This window comes from Pipistrellus hanaki, assembly GCF_964339955.1.
Source record: "Pipistrellus hanaki genome assembly, chromosome: 3".
NCBI lineage: Eukaryota > Metazoa > Chordata > Mammalia > Chiroptera > Vespertilionidae > Pipistrellus > Pipistrellus hanaki.
Window position 1 is genome coordinate 186,584,300 of NC_140505.1, and position 15,174 is coordinate 186,599,473.

Below are 15,174 nucleotides of genomic sequence, written 5' to 3' on the forward strand. Positions count from 1 at the left end.
GGAAGCGCTGGGGGATGCTCAGATTGGAGAAGACACATGGTTTTCAGCAGTTTGAAGGGCTGAAGTGCGGAAGAGTGGCCACGTTCATTGGATCTGGTTCTAAAGGACAGGCCTGGGAAGGGCAGCTGGCACTGGGCTGGGTACTCTTTTTTTTTTTTTTTTTAATTATTTTTATTGATTTCAGAGAGGAAGGGAGAGGGAGAAAGAGAGAAGCATCAATGATGAGAATCATTGACCAGTTGCCTCCTGCACTCCCCCTACTGGGAATCAAGCCCACAATCCGGGCTTGTGTCCTTGACAGGAATAGAACCTGGGACCCTTCAGTCCCAAGCTGACGCTCTGTCCACTGGGCCAAACCAGCTAGGGCATAGGCATTCTTTTTAATCCTCACTGCAGCCTGTGAAGGGTTAACTCCACTTACAGATGAGAAAAGCAGTGTTTAGAGGGTTAAATAAAACCACACAAGGTTACAGAGCTTGTTGGGCAGAGCTGGGATTTGAGCCCAGGTCTCCAGCACTAGAATCTGCCCTCTGATAGAACGCAGGCATGTTTCCATTCAATATCAGAAGCATTTGTTGTGAAGGATTAGACCTGTCCAGCAGTGGAATAGACTTTCTGGAAGAAAATGAGCTCCTCAGCCTAATCTTGTCGCATCGGGTTATGGAGTTCGCCAAAGAGGGTTTCTGCCTGGAGGCTGCCTCCTCCCTCTGTTCCTAAGAAAGTGAGGGCGAACACTCAGGAAAGTCTGTCTTTCAGATAAGAGCCTGGTGCTGATCCAGGAGGATTTCACAAGCCAGAGACGTGGGCTCCAAGTATGGGGAAAACTTTTCCATGCCCTAATGGCTGTGACATCTGGGCTGGACAGCCTTATGGGTGAACTTAGGGATGTCTCTGGGCCCTCGGGCCAGGTTGAACTGAGCATTGAATATGTTTTACATCTTCGGAAATAAAAACAAAACCCAATCAAGTTACTTTTTTTTTTTTTCAATATGCCCAAATTATCATTCTTTTAAAAATAACACTGATCTCACTGGACCAGTTTGGCTCAGTGGTAGAGCGTCGGTCTGCGGACTGAAAGGTCCCGGTTCAATTCCGGTCAAGGGTATGTACCTTGGTTGCGGGCACATCCCTGGTGGGGGGTGTGCAAGAGGCAGCTGGTCGATGTTTCTCTCTCATCGACGTTTCTAGGTCTCTATCCCTCTCCCTTCCTCTCTGTAAAAAAAATAAATTAATACTGATCTGCTGGGGGGTGGGAGTGGCTGATGGGGAAAAAAGGAGACGTATGTAATGCTTTAAACCAGGGGTCTTCAAACTACGGCCCGCGGGCCACATGCGGCCCGCAGAGGAGTCTGATCCGGCCCGCCAGGTTTTTTGGGCAGTGAGCGCAGCCGAGGTGTTACAGTAGGAATTAGTAGTTCATATAGTCCGGCCCTCCAGCTCTCTGAGGGACCGTGATCTGGCCCCCACTTTAAAAAGTTTGAGGACCCCTGCTAAAAATTAAAAAAAATAATATAATACTAATTTGGACTACTCATACCCAGCCAAGTGATCAGCATATTATAAGACTCGGTGACACCTACTTTTTTTTTTTAATATATATATTTTTAATTGATTTTTTACAGAGAGGAAGAGAGAGGGATAGAGAGTTAGAAACATTGATGAGAGAGAATCATTGATCAGCTGCCTCTTGCACACCCGCTACTGGGGATGTGCCCGCAACCAAGGTACGTGCCCTTGACCAGAATCGAACCCGGGACCCTTCAGTCTGCAGGCCGACACTCTATTCATTGAGCCAAACCGGTTTCGGCAGTGACACCTACTTTTAAGATAAAATTAATTTCTTACCTTCTTTTTTCAAAATTTTTATGTATTATAGTTAATATATATATATATTTTGCTTTTTTACTTTATTGAGGTGACATTGGTTAATAAAATTACATAGGTTTTGGGTATATAACTCCATAATACATTATCATTTAAAATCTCCTTCCACCACTATTTATCCCCCATAGTCTCTTCTATTTCCTCCCACCCCCTTTCCTTCTGGTAATCACCATACTGTTGTCTGAGAGTTACTTTTTATTTTTTATTTTTTTGTAATTCCTTCACCTTTTTCATTACTTTTTTTTCTTGTTTATAAAGGTACCTGTTGTAAAAAACTTGGAAAATACAGAGGTATATTTCCATTCGATGTTTCTTAAGTTTTACAATTCAAATTAAAAACATGTACAGTAAATAATACATTTATAATCATACAAGTAGCAATGAGAATCAAACCTGCAACCTTGGCATAACAGGATGATGACATAACTGGTGATTGAACCCACAACCTTGGCATAACAGGATGATGCTCTAACCAACCTAGCTGCCCAGCCAGGGCTAATACATAACCTTAAAAAAAATAAATGGACATTTATGTTGTTTATAATTTTTTAACTATTTCACTTAATGGTGCATTAAGCATTCTCTTTTTTCCCACTTTTTTAAAAAATTTAAATTCTTTATTGCTTGGAGTATTACGTAAGTCTCCTTTTCCCCCCATTGATCTCTCCCTACCCGCTCCCACCCCCTCAGCAAATGCCCTCACCCCCCTACTGTCTGTATCCATCGTTTTGCTTGTATGCTCATTGAGCATTCTTGCACTGCCTTGTGTACAAGTATGATGTGGGTACATATGGAGAAGTGGAATTTCTTGGTCATAATGTATGTTGTTATTAAAGTGTTTTTTTCTTTTTTGGTTTAATAAAGTTTTATTTTTCAAAATGTACAGTTGGTGAGACCTATTGTTCCTGCATCTTCACCGACAGCGGGGGCATCCCCACATTTGTTGATTCTGGTATAAATCACTTGAACTCTGTGCTTTGAAACTAGTTTAATAAGTACTTAAGGCAAGGGTGGGGAATCTTTTTTCTGCCAAGGGCCATTTGGATATTTATAACATCATTCGCAGACTATACAAAATTACCAACTTAAAAATCAGCCTGCTGTATTTGGTCAAACATTTAATTAACTCACCCCTAATGCCGTGGCAGGGCCAGACCACGTGATTTCACCGGATGGGCCCCACCCCTGGTTTACTAGTCAGGAGTCCTGAGGGTTAACCTGGCCGAGGCGCGGGTCTTCGGTCTCTGAGAGACAACAGCTGGGGGTTATGGGCTTACAGTCGGGAACTTCTTCCAGAGTTTGTTGTGTGTCACTTTGTCCAACAAACTAGGCTGCTGGCTCTTGAGGTTGTCCCGAACTTTGTCTTTGGATCCTGTCTTCTTTTTGGCCTTGCCCCAGATTTGTCCACCGAGTCTTGGTCTTTCTGGGCCGATGTCCCAGCATCTTTCTTCTCGTCGTCCTTGGGCAGCATCGCACGGGAAGAGCAGCTGCTACCACTGCTGCCTCCAGAAGAGCTGTTGTTACTAAGTGTTAGTTGCTAGGCCCTGGTTGAGTGGCTCAGTTGGTTAGAGCATTGTCCCAATACGCCAAGGTTGCAGGTTTGATCTTGGGTTAAGGGCACATCCAAGAAGCAGCCAATGAATGCATAAATAAGTGGGACAACAAATGGATGTCTCTCTCTCTCTCTCTCTCTCAAATCAATGATGATAAAGAAGCTTCAGTAGCTGTTGGCAGTTCTCACAGAGACGACTTTACTAGTGTTCTCCAATTCAAGGTCCCTCTCCCCCAAACCCTTGCTCATACTTTATGTTGTAAATCTGTAACTTCTTTGCCAGTAACTTTTGTATAATAGAGGTTAATATTCATGTTCTTTAGAAAACTCTGCCTTCATTCTTGTGCTTTTTAACATTTTGAAGTAGAACACAAATTGCAGAAAATACCATGCGTAGTGCTTAGAAAGGAATATTTAAGATTTTATCTGATTCTAAAATTTATATACAGAACTCAAGGTTCAAAATTACATAAATATAAAAAGTTAAAAGTTCTCCATAATTTCACCTCCAATGATAGTCACTGTTAACAATTTGGCATCTATTCCATTTTTACTTGATTTGATTTATTTTTTAGTTAACATTCAATATTATTTTATACTAGAGGCCTGTTGCAGGAAGATTCCTGCAAGAATAGGGCTTCCTTGGGCCTATTCCTGTAAGAATAGGACTCCCTGCGGCCGGAGTGAAGCAGAGAAGGGAGCGAAGCCGCCACCGCCACTCCTTTCCCTCCCTCTTCCTTCTGGGTTGTCTTCAGTCTTCGCTCGGCACCTGTGTATGAAATTAACCGCCGTCTTTGTTAGGTTAATTTGCATATTTGCTATGATTGGCTGATGGGCATAGCGGAGGGATGGTCCATTTACATCAGTGTTTCCCAAACTTCTCTCATGATAAGAATCACCTGGTGGAGTTGTTAAAATACAGATTCCTGAGTCCCAACTAAGAGGTGCTAAACTAGAATTTTTGGGAACATATAGGTAAAATTGTATACTTAGTGCTCTGTCTTAGAGCACTAGTTAAGTATACAATTTTACCTATATGTTCCCAAAATACTATTTTACCTAAATGTTCCCAAAAACTCTAGTTTAGCACTTCTTAGTTGGGATTCAGGAATCTGTATTTTAACAACTCCACCAGGTGATTCTCATCATGAGAGAAGTTTGGGAAACACTGATTTACATGTTTCTCTTTTATTAGTGTAGATTTGTTTCAGGTGTACAGAACAGTCTTCGATTCATTCAGTTTCTTTAACTCACTCAGGTCCAGGTCAGTACTTAGAATTGTCAGGAGATACTTGGATTTGAATGCTGGCATTATTATTTTCTCTCTGTGAGACTTGGACAAATCACTACCCTTCTCCAGCCCTCAGTTTCCTTATCTGTTGTCGCACTTCTATACAGTAGGGCAGTTCATGGCATTATAACTTGGCTCTCAGTAGAGAGTGTTAACTATTACTACTGATGATTGTTACTATTTCCACTGTCTTTGCTCAGAAACCTCAGCCATGACACCTCTTCAGTGTGGGTGCCGTGGTACCCGGGGCTCTGGGGAGGGGTAGGTTCATTGTGGAACCAGTGTTTGGTGCCTCTCTCGGAGTCACTGAGTGTTATCTGACATTGGGCCAGAAAGTGGTGGTTATAGGTGTCCCTGGATGGGCCTCAGGGAGTTAATAAAATTGTGTGTTTTATGTATTTTCTAGCTTTTCCCCATGAAATATGTCCTACTTTTTAAAATGGGAGGAAAAAATCCAGTAAATGGTACTTTAAATAAACACAAAACTGCTTGTAGCATTTTACATAGTAATTGCCATTCTTTGGGGCCCATTCATGTCATTTCATACCTCATGTAACACTGCAGGCATCATTCCCTTTCTCTAACTGAGGAAATGGGTTCAAAGGCGAAACCTGCTTGAGGTCCCACAGCTAGTAAAGGGCAGAGCTGGACTTTGGAGCTAGAACTAAGCTCTCTTCACTGCCACGCTGCCTCTCATAAGCCACAGGTTATAATCAGGTTTTGCGATGGTGAACCACATCCTCCCTACTCTGCCTGGTTGATCTTCCATTTTCTGTTTTGTCTTTATATCCCACCATTTTACATTTTAACAGGCAGTGCCTAATTGTCTCTCAGAAATGTTAACCTTGCCCTGGACGGTTGCTCAGTGGCTAGAGCATCGGCCTGGGGACTGAAGGATCGAGGATTTGATTCGCAGTCAGGAACACATACCTGGGGTGCAGGGTTTTTGCCTTTTTAAAAAAAAAAAAAATTTATTGATTTTTTAGAGAGGGGGACAGAGATGGAAACATCAATGAGAGAAACTGATCAGCTGCCTCTTTCATGCCCCCTACTGGGGATCAAGGCTGTAACCTGGGCTTGTGTCCTGACCGGGAATTGAACTGGGACCTCTTGGTTCATGGGGCCAGGTGGGGTTGCAGGTTTTGATCACTGCCCTGGTCTGGGCATGTGCAAAGAGGCAACCAATCAATGTATCTCTCTTACATTGATCTTTCTCTTTCTGTGTCCCCTTCCTCCCTCTCTCATTCCCTTCCTCCCTCTCTCCCTTCCATTCTCTCTAAAAACTAATTGGAAAAAATATCCTGGGGTGAGGATTTAAAAAAATATTAACCTGCTTACACTCTAGCCAAAAGCATCCGGGACTGGTAAATTATTGATTTGTCCTGTTACCAGTTTGCTCTCACAAGGTTAACCACACCTGCTCGATGTGTTTAGCCCTGCTCACCGAGAGAGAGCCGGCTGGCAAAGAAGAAGCCACATTCATTGGTTTGATTACTGATGTTTTCGTAGCACCTCCTGTGTGCCAGACCTGGTGTCAGGCAGGGGGATTTAGTAACCAGTAAACAGACATTCCTCCCCTAGAGGAGCTGACAGACCAGCAGGCAGCTCTCACACTGAATGACAAGAAGTAATAAGGGGGATATAAAATGGGCTCTTTGGCTGGGAGTTCAAGAAGGACTCTCTGAGAGAGTGAAATTAATTTGGAACTTGAAGGATTAATGAGAACTACCTAGACAAAAGGCATATTGGGGAGGGGTGGGCAGTTAATTTACAAAGAGAAAGCGGTAGATCTGTATATAGACATTGGAAAGAAGCATGAGACATGTTGACAAATGATAAAAGCCATTGCAGAACAGCTTGTGTAGTTTCTGGTTTGTGTGAGAAACCCAGAGGCTGAGGGTTTGCTGGTGGATGCCGGAGTAATGACAGAAACTGCGCCAAGTGCTTATGTAAGCTCCTGCCTCACAGTAGCTCCGTGTGGAATGAGTGTTTAACGAGGGAGAATTGTCCAGGATGACTCATAGTAAATAAATGGTGTGCCAGGCTAAGCCAGGTCTCCCCAGGTGGCGGCAGGTTATAGCCGCAGCTGCACGGCATCTCTCCTTCTGTGTCCAGGCTGCTCCATCCTTCGATGTGTGGTTGGGGTTCTCCACCCCTCCCAGTGAGGGGAACAGCGAGGATCCCTTGGTGCAAGTGGCTCTGAAGTCTGCACTGAGGGCCACCTCCTGCTGAGGGGGGTGGGTGGGCAGTGCTGGGGTGCTGTTGCGAGTGGGGTTGGTGTTCACCACGGGGTGACCTGCACAGGGAATGGCACTGGTGCACTTGTATTGGGTCAAATGCTGAGATTGGCAGGGGTTGGAGTTAAATGTCCTGGTGACAGAAGGAAGGGAACCTGGGCAGTAGCTGGAGCTTTGCCTTGTCCTTGCCCTAGGGCGTGCTCCCCCTTGGGCAGGGAATGCCACCTGGAAGGGAAGTGGCTGCCCCTTTCCCGCTGTCATTTCTTGGGTTCAGTTATTCTTCCCTGGTCACAGTGACGCTTGGAAGGCCGTCACCCACAGTTTAAAATTAACTAATACAGACCCCATCATAACAATCATTCATCTGTCGCTGCATAACAGGTTGTTGCCCCCAAACGTAGAGTATTTAAAAACAACAGACATGTCTCGCGCGGGCCAGGAATTGGGGAGTGGCTTGTTCGGGTGGTTCTGGTCTGAACCGCTCCGAGTCCAGGTGTCAGCCAGGGGCGGTATCTGAAGCTGGGGCTGGAGCTGGACACTCACCTGGCAGCTGGTGCGGCTACTGGCCACAGTGCCTCTCGGGTAGACCTCTCCCAGGAAAATGCCTTAACAACATGGTGCTAGCTTCCCCAGGAGCAGGAAAGAAAAAGAGCCTCATAGAAACCATCCTTTTTACTACCTAGGCCAGTGGTCGGCAAACTCATTAGTCAACAGAGCCAAACATCACCAGTACAGCCATTGAAATTTTTTTTGAGAGCCCAAAACCGACTTCTGCGCATGGGCCACGAAGTTTCAATCGCACTGTATGTGTTCGCCCGTGGTATTTTGTGGAAGAGCCACACTCAAGGGGCCAAAGAGCCGCATGTGGCTTGAGAGCTGCAGTTTGCCGACCACTGACCTAGTCAAATGGATGAGAGAATACCCAAAGTTCATCTACTCAACAGTCATTTATTGAATCTCTAGTAGGTGCCAGGTAGTCTAGATACAGGATAAATAAGACAAACAGAGTTTGATTCCAACTCTCCAGGAGCTTACAGGGCAGCTGTGCCATGGTTAGTGCTTCACAGCGTGATGAGAACTTCCGCAAGTGTTCTCATCTGATCTTCCTGTGACCCTGTCATCAGCAGCGCTGGTTATGTCATGTCCCCATTTCCCATCTCTAGCGCTCAAATGATGGTGGATTTCTTAAGTTGATAGAACTTGACTTTGCTCCAGCAATTCTGGCTACAAATCCCTTACCCTTTCTCCTCCACAAGCTGTGTCCTTGTCTCATCCCTTGGCCTCAGATGAGGAAACCGAAGGGCTCCTGACATTGTCGTTTCTCACTTTCTCACCACCCTGATCCTTCCGGGTGGACCGTCCCGAGCCCTCATTGACAGTTGCTGTCGTCTTTCTTGCAGAAAGCCCTGGGTGTGCGGCAGTACCATGTGGCCTCAGTCCTGTGCCAACGGGCCAAGGTGGCCATGAGCCACTTTGAGCCCAATGACTACATCCGCTATGACCTGCTGGAGAAGAACATCGACATCATCCGCAAGCGGTAAGGCTCCGGGGAGCTGTGGAGATGCAGGTGCTTGAGGAAGAGTGGTTGATGGTGAAGGCAGGATCAAGGCCCTCAGGGTACAGTGGTCCCTGCCGAGGAGAGGCACTGCAGATTGGCGGTGGTCTTGCTCTGCCAAGAAAAAGTCCCTTATCAAGAAGCCTAGTGAGATGGACGGGGCCTAAGAGCCAGAGAAATATCCATTTCCTCTTCTGCGAGGGGCCCAGAGAAGAGCTCGGTGGGACTGTGAGCATATCTTTGTGGGTCTCCCTTTCCTCATTTGGTAAAATGGCAGCCATCTTTGCACAGCTGTCCTGTGTGCCAGGTCCTGGGCTGGGTGCTGGCGCCAGAAGGATGAGTAAGATGCCACAGGAGGATGGGGGCAGGGCTGGTATATGCACAGCCAGCACTGCTCCTGGAACTTGAACAACTCCCCACCTGGTGACAGTGACCGGGAATAAGCGAGAACAGACGAACGTACCCATTTCACAGCCGGGGAGCAGGCCAGAGGGAGAAGCAACTTGCCTGAGGCCTCACAGTGAGCGAGGGGTGGACCTTGTCTCCTGTCCTCACCCAGCGCGCTCAGATGGAACGGTCGTGGGTTTGATTCCTGGTCAAGGGCACGCACCTCGGTTGCAAGCTAGATCTCTGGCCAGGATCAGAGTGTGTTTGGGAGGCAACCGATGGATGCCTCTCTCTCCCCCTCCTCTCGCTTCCACGCTCTCTAAAAATCAGTGGGAAAATACCCTTGGGTGAGGATTAAAAAAAGAAGGTCCAGTTCTGTTCCCGGGAACTGGCCCTGCCATTAGGGGAAGCAGGGACGGGGATGGAGGACCCATGTCGCCGTCCTCAGTTCATCCTCAAGGAAATAGACGATGGACTCGCCCTTAGGCTCTTGTCATTGTGGGACTTTCTATCTAGTTCAGGCGTTTGCTGTCAGGGCCTTTAGTTTTGAAGTCCGTGTGCTGTTTTTCTGTCTCCTCTGGGACCAGAAAGAGGGGTCGTGCTCCGAAACTCCCTGCTCGTCCCACTGGCCGTGGAGATGCTGCCCGAAGGGGCGGCTGTGCTCAGGCAGCGCTGTTCCAGTCACGGCTCTCGGACAGCAGAGCGCGGAGATCCTCCGAGGTGCCACTTGCTCTGCTGTTGCCCACAGAGCCAGCGTCTTAGGGAAGCTGTGCTCTCCGGGGACGTGGGAGATGGAGAGTGAGGGCCGGACCCCGGCCAGCAGACAGGGCCCACTTTCCCGCAGAGTCCTGTCGGCAATAACGCTAATGCCAGAGGCTGGACATGACCGCGGCCAGCCAGCTTCCAGGGCTCACTGAGACAGTGCGGGCGATGGGAGCCACGCTGCTGGTCCTTGCATTCTGCTCTGCACTTGTGACCGGGAGCAGCCGCCTCAGCTGCGCTTCCGCTTCCTGTCAGCCCTGGGGGAGAGGATGGGCTTATGCAGTAAAGTGCTTAGAGCATGTCCGGCTCCAAGTGAGTGCTTCATAAAACCAATCTAGAGCGACAGAAAACAGCCAGAGGTGGTGTGTGGATGGAGGAGAGCGGGAGGGCTCAGGGAACTTTGGGGTGAGGGATGTGTTATTATCTTGATTGTGGTGATGATTTCACGGGTGTATACATCTGTCAGAACTTTTCAGATAGGGAACTTTAAATATGTGCATTTACTGCACTCCACTTACCCCTTAGTAAAGCTGTTCTATTTTAAGTGCTGTCTGTTACCTCATCCCAGGCAAAGTCCTGGACTTAGACAGGTTGGTGAGCTCCTGAAAAGGACTGTCGTTAATCTGTCACATTGGTTCGGTAATGGAGTCAGGTCTAGACCCAGAGCCTCTCACTCCTAATCTGATACCCCCCCCCCCCTTTTTTTTTTTACTTATTGGGTGAGAGTGGAACTCTGCCGTCCCAGGAGGCCTCAGCTTTGGCATAAGCTGTGTGCGTGGTGGGAGGCAGCGTGAGGTCCAGCCACGCTGCTGAAGGGCAGCCAGATGCAGGGGGAGCAGCAGGGAACATCAGGGCGCCTCAGGGGGGCGGCTGAGAGTAGAGTTGGGAACCCTGGGGAGAAGGAAGTATTTGAGTCCTGGCAGGGCTGCACCTCCCTTAGCGGCAGACTTCTCTGCTGTTCGACCCTGAGGAGGAAGGAAGGGGGTGGGGTCTAATGAGAGGAGACCAGTGCAAGGCGAGAGGCAGGTAATTCTTTTTTTTTATTTTTTATTTTATTTTATTTTATTTTTTATTAAATTATTATCTGTGTACATATCTTACCATTCCCCCCCCCCCCCAAGAGGCAGGTAATTCTTAAAAGCAAAACAAAACACCACCTCTTGTGACTCACTTATTCATCAAGTAATCTTGGATCACCTAGTAGGTGCCCGGCACCGTGCTGTGTGCTGGAGATGGCACAGTGAGCAGGCCACCCCGTCCCCAGCCTGGCGGGGGAACGGTCCCCTCCTCCAGGGGGACCATGTGCACAGAGGGCAGTGCCATGGGTGGGCAGGGCATTGTGCAGACAGTACCAAGCAACCTCTGCCATCTCTCCAGACTGAACCGGCCTCTGACCCTCTCTGAGAAGCTTGTGTACGGACACCTGGATGACCCGGCCAACCAGGAGATAGAGCGGGGCAAGACGTACCTGCGGCTGCGGCCGGACCGTGTGGCCATGCAGGACGCCACGGCCCAGATGGCCATGCTGCAGTTCATCAGCAGCGGGCTGCCCAAGGTGGCCGTGCCCTCCACCATCCACTGCGACCACCTGATCGAGGCCCAGGTCGGGGGCGAGAAAGACCTTCGTCGCGCCAAGGTGAGCTGGGGTGGGGTGGGGGGACGGTGGGTGTGACACGAGGTGAGAGGCAAAGCCCTCCAACTGGGCATGGCCTCCACATTCTGATGGGCTCTTCCTTTGGGTTAGTCATTTTAAATTTTTAAAAATGTGTTTTTATTTATTTCAGAGAGGCAGGGAGAGGGAGAGAGAGAGAAACATCGGTGATGAGAGAGAATCATTGATCAACTGCCTCCTGCATGCCCCACACTGAGGACTGAGCTGCAGCTGGGCATGTGCCCTGACCGGGAGTCAACCTGTGACCTCCTGGTTCCTAGGTCGATACTCAACCACTGAACCACACTGGCCGGTCATAGTCTTTTTTTAAAATTCTTTTTTACTTCTCTAATTCTTAAAATATCATTTACTCATTTTGAAGATGTTAGAAAACCTAAAAAAACAAAATCATCCTTAACACGTTAAGCACCATGTCAGTCACCGGTGACCAACACTGTACTTCTGTTCGGACTTCATCAGTCTCCGGCCGCCAGCATGCCACACGTCGGTGACATGTTGGTGAAATTGGTTATCTCAGGCTAAACGAAAAGGAAAACAGGCTTGGCACTTAACGTGTTAATCTGACTGCATTTATGGTATTTTTTTTCTGGTGCTTTCTCTGTTATGTTAGAAAAATGATGCTGGTGTCAGGTTCTGGTGGATGTTGACATGTGCTCTGGAGAGGATAGTTTAAATTTCCCGTTCTGTCAGCACCACGGTGCACCCACCACACTCTGTCTGACCCCGAAGGTCCTCGCAGGGAGGAAGGCGGGTGGTTATCATGTAAACCTGAGGCAGCAAAGGCACCGTGTAGTCAGCCCCACAGCCGCGTGGAGCGGGGCATGGTCAGGGCCAGACCCAGGCGCGGCTCCCACCTGAGGGCTCTCTCTTTCTGTCGGGCCTCCTTTGGGGCTCTCTTCTTCTGTGTTTTTTTTTTCTTTCTTTTCTTTCTTTTTTTTCTTTTTTTTCTTTTTTTTCTTCTTCTGTTTTGCTTACTGAGGCCCAGGGGCTGTGTGCCACCCTGAATTCCCACACCCTCCTTATGAACCAAACCCTGCCCCTGCCCCTGCCCCTGCCCCGGCTCTGCTGGCGGTGCCTGTGTGTGTGCTTACACTTGGCAACAGCAGGTCTCCCAGACCTGGGCCTCCGCCCTCTCCACCCCCGCAGTGGGAGCGGGCGCCCCTCGTGGGGGGCCGTTGGCAGGAGCTGAATGCTGGCAGGGCCTCGGCCCAGCCAGGCGCAGAGCAGGGCATGCAATTGAAAGGGGTCCGGCTCCAGGGTCAGCACAGCCCAGAGAGCCACTCAGACCATGGGAAAGGCTCAGGGCAGCTTTCCCACTCAAGCCCTTTCTCCCCCGCTGGCCCCGGTCCGTGTCCTGGTTGCACAGTGGCTCTTTCTGTGCTCGGCTGGGAGAGCCCGGCCTGCCGGCAGTGGTTGCCATGTCAGCAGCGGCGGTGACGGTAGCGCTGCAGAGGCCCCTGTGGTGCCCAGGAACTGGGACCTTGTCCCCCTCGGTGACTGACGGCCCACAGCAGGGCCACCCCCCTTCCTTTGTGAACTCAGAGCCTGCCTCTGGAGTGAGAGGCACCGGTCATAAGGCTTCAGATTCATCCCCCATTTAGTTATCAAATGTTATTGAACATTAATTCTGTGCCAGACACTCCTAGGGGCCAGGGGCTAGGCCCTGCCATGTAGACCTCAGTCTGGTAGGGAGACAGCTAAACAGTCACACGAATAAACAGGAAATTGCCAGTTTGTATGTGTTGGAGGGGAAAGCGCAGGACTCAGAGCAAGAAGACTGTCGGGTTTGTGGTTTGCAGGGGAAAGGACGCCTCTTTGAGGATTAACACGTAAACTGGAACCTGCCTGAGCAGATAAGTTGATGTTAACTGGGGGGAGAACATTCTAGAGAGAACAGTGTGTATAAAGGCCCCAAGGCGGGAAGCAGCTCGGTGCGTTTATGGAATGGAAGGGAGCTCTGTGTGTGAGAGGGGGATGAGGTGTTGGGGGCAGGTGTGGTCAGGGCCTTGGGGACATGGGCTCCATCCCAGGAGCCATTGAGCTGGAGGAGGAGGGGCATCTGGTCAGGTTTACGTGGTGGGGCGAGAGGCAACGTGCTCCGTCCAGGGTCCCACAGGCAGCCTGAGGGTCTGGGCCAAGTTCAGGCCCCGCACTGATGCACCAGTCGGGGCACCGCACTGCCTCTTCCCCACTTGCACATGCACCCAGACATGGCCTGCCTCCCGCCCTCGGTGCCAGTTTATGAGTGACTAGTTTGTAGATGAAAAGCCAGTGCATTAATAATTAATCGGAAAGAGACTGCTCTGGGAGAACCAAATGGGCCCTCCGAAGGGGGCGTGGTTGGTCTGGCGTTAGTGAAGGGGTTACGTGGTATTGAGGGCTTAGGGGAGCTGACGTGGGTCCCTCCTCTGCCTGGGAGCGTGGCTCTCCTGCCCAGAGGCTGGCAGGTCTCGTTTCCTAGTTCTGCCTTTAGGACTGTGAGTCCGAGGTAGTCATAGCCCTTGTCACTGGGGTCTCACTGTCCAGGGCATGCCATGGCTTCCAGATAAACCGGGCTCACACCCATGTGCGGGAAGCCTGCTGCCCCTGAGGGGGCTGCCTTCTACTCCAGACAGATGGGCTTGGCCCGCCCCGTCGTTTTTGTGGAAACCTACCTTTCAGGACCTGGTCCACTTAGCAGTCTTTCGTTTGGGGCCCATCAAATGTATTGCCAAGTATTGGGCACCCGGCTGTGCCAGGTGCTGTCCAGGGTTCTGAGGTGGGGGAGGTGCCGTTATTTCACATCAGAATGTGGTTCTCGGGCTCGGGGTGACAGGCCTGATTTCAAACCCCGGCTCCTCTGGGACCTCCAGCAAGTGGTTTGCCCTCCGAGCCTGTTTCTGCACCTGTAAGCGGCTGGAGGACACCTCCCTCCCTCGGGGCTGGTGAGGATGTCCGGCGCGCTGCCCTCTCCGGGTGGCGCCGTCAGTGTCAGCGGGTCACAGATGGGCGTCCAGGCTCCGGTGGAGAAGGGCACCACATTCCGCGCTGGCGGCCCTCCCTGCCGGCCCTGGCGGGGGCCTGGGTGCCTGGCCCTGGGAGGTGGTGCAGCCCCGTTCCTTCTACAAATAAGGAAACCGAGACCCACGGCAGGGGAGGAACTGGTTCTGGACCCGCTCCCTGCCCAGGAATCGTAAAACTGGCTCTGTCTCTGCTCACTTGCCTCCCTCCCAGCTGCCAGCTGAACCGTGGGCCACCGTCCAAGCCTCTGGGCTCTTTGTGGAAGGCGCCGGGAGAGCCTGGCCCCACATCGCCAGCGTGTCAGGGCCGTGGCAGGCCGGGGGAGGTCAGGTGGGAGGAGGGCATGACAAGGGTCATCCCAGGCACAGACTGTGTTACTAATGCTCCGGGTATTGATTTGTCTCGACAGGACATAAACGAGGAAGTGTATAAATTCCTGGCATCTGCAGGTGCCAAGTATGGCGTGGGCTTCTGGCGGCCTGGCTCTGGAATCATTCACCAGGTAACGCAGGGCTTGGCCTGCCTGTGTGGGGGTGGTGGGCTGCCCTGCGGGAGCCAGAGAGCCTCCAGCCTGCAGGCGCAGGGGCCCAGGGCTTAGGAGGGAGGAGGGGAGATGGAGGACAACATCTCAGTCAGCCCTTGGGCTTCTCCTCTTTCATTTTTACATTAATTTTCATTATGTCAAATTATCCTTACTCACCCTGACCGGTTTGGCTCAGTGGCTAGAGCATTGGCCTTAGGACTGAGGGGTCAAGGGTTTGATTCCGGGTTTGATTTGGTTGTGGGCACATCCTCAGTGGGGGCGTGCAGGAGGCAACTGATCGATGTTCCTCG

General features: G+C 50.2%; 1 protein-coding gene across 1 annotated transcript in view; it reads left to right on the top strand.

The window, feature by feature from the left end:
* ACO2 (aconitase 2) overlaps positions 1-15,174 on the top strand; it is a 37,682-nt gene that overhangs the window by 9,342 nt on the left and 13,166 nt on the right. Inside the window, exons 2-4 of the mRNA XM_084879095.1 lie at positions 8,365-8,501; positions 11,046-11,304; positions 14,750-14,842. Of these exons, the coding sequence (XP_084735221.1) occupies positions 8,365-8,501; positions 11,046-11,304; positions 14,750-14,842 (489 nt within the window). The remainder of the gene's footprint in view (positions 1-8,364; positions 8,502-11,045; positions 11,305-14,749; positions 14,843-15,174) is intronic.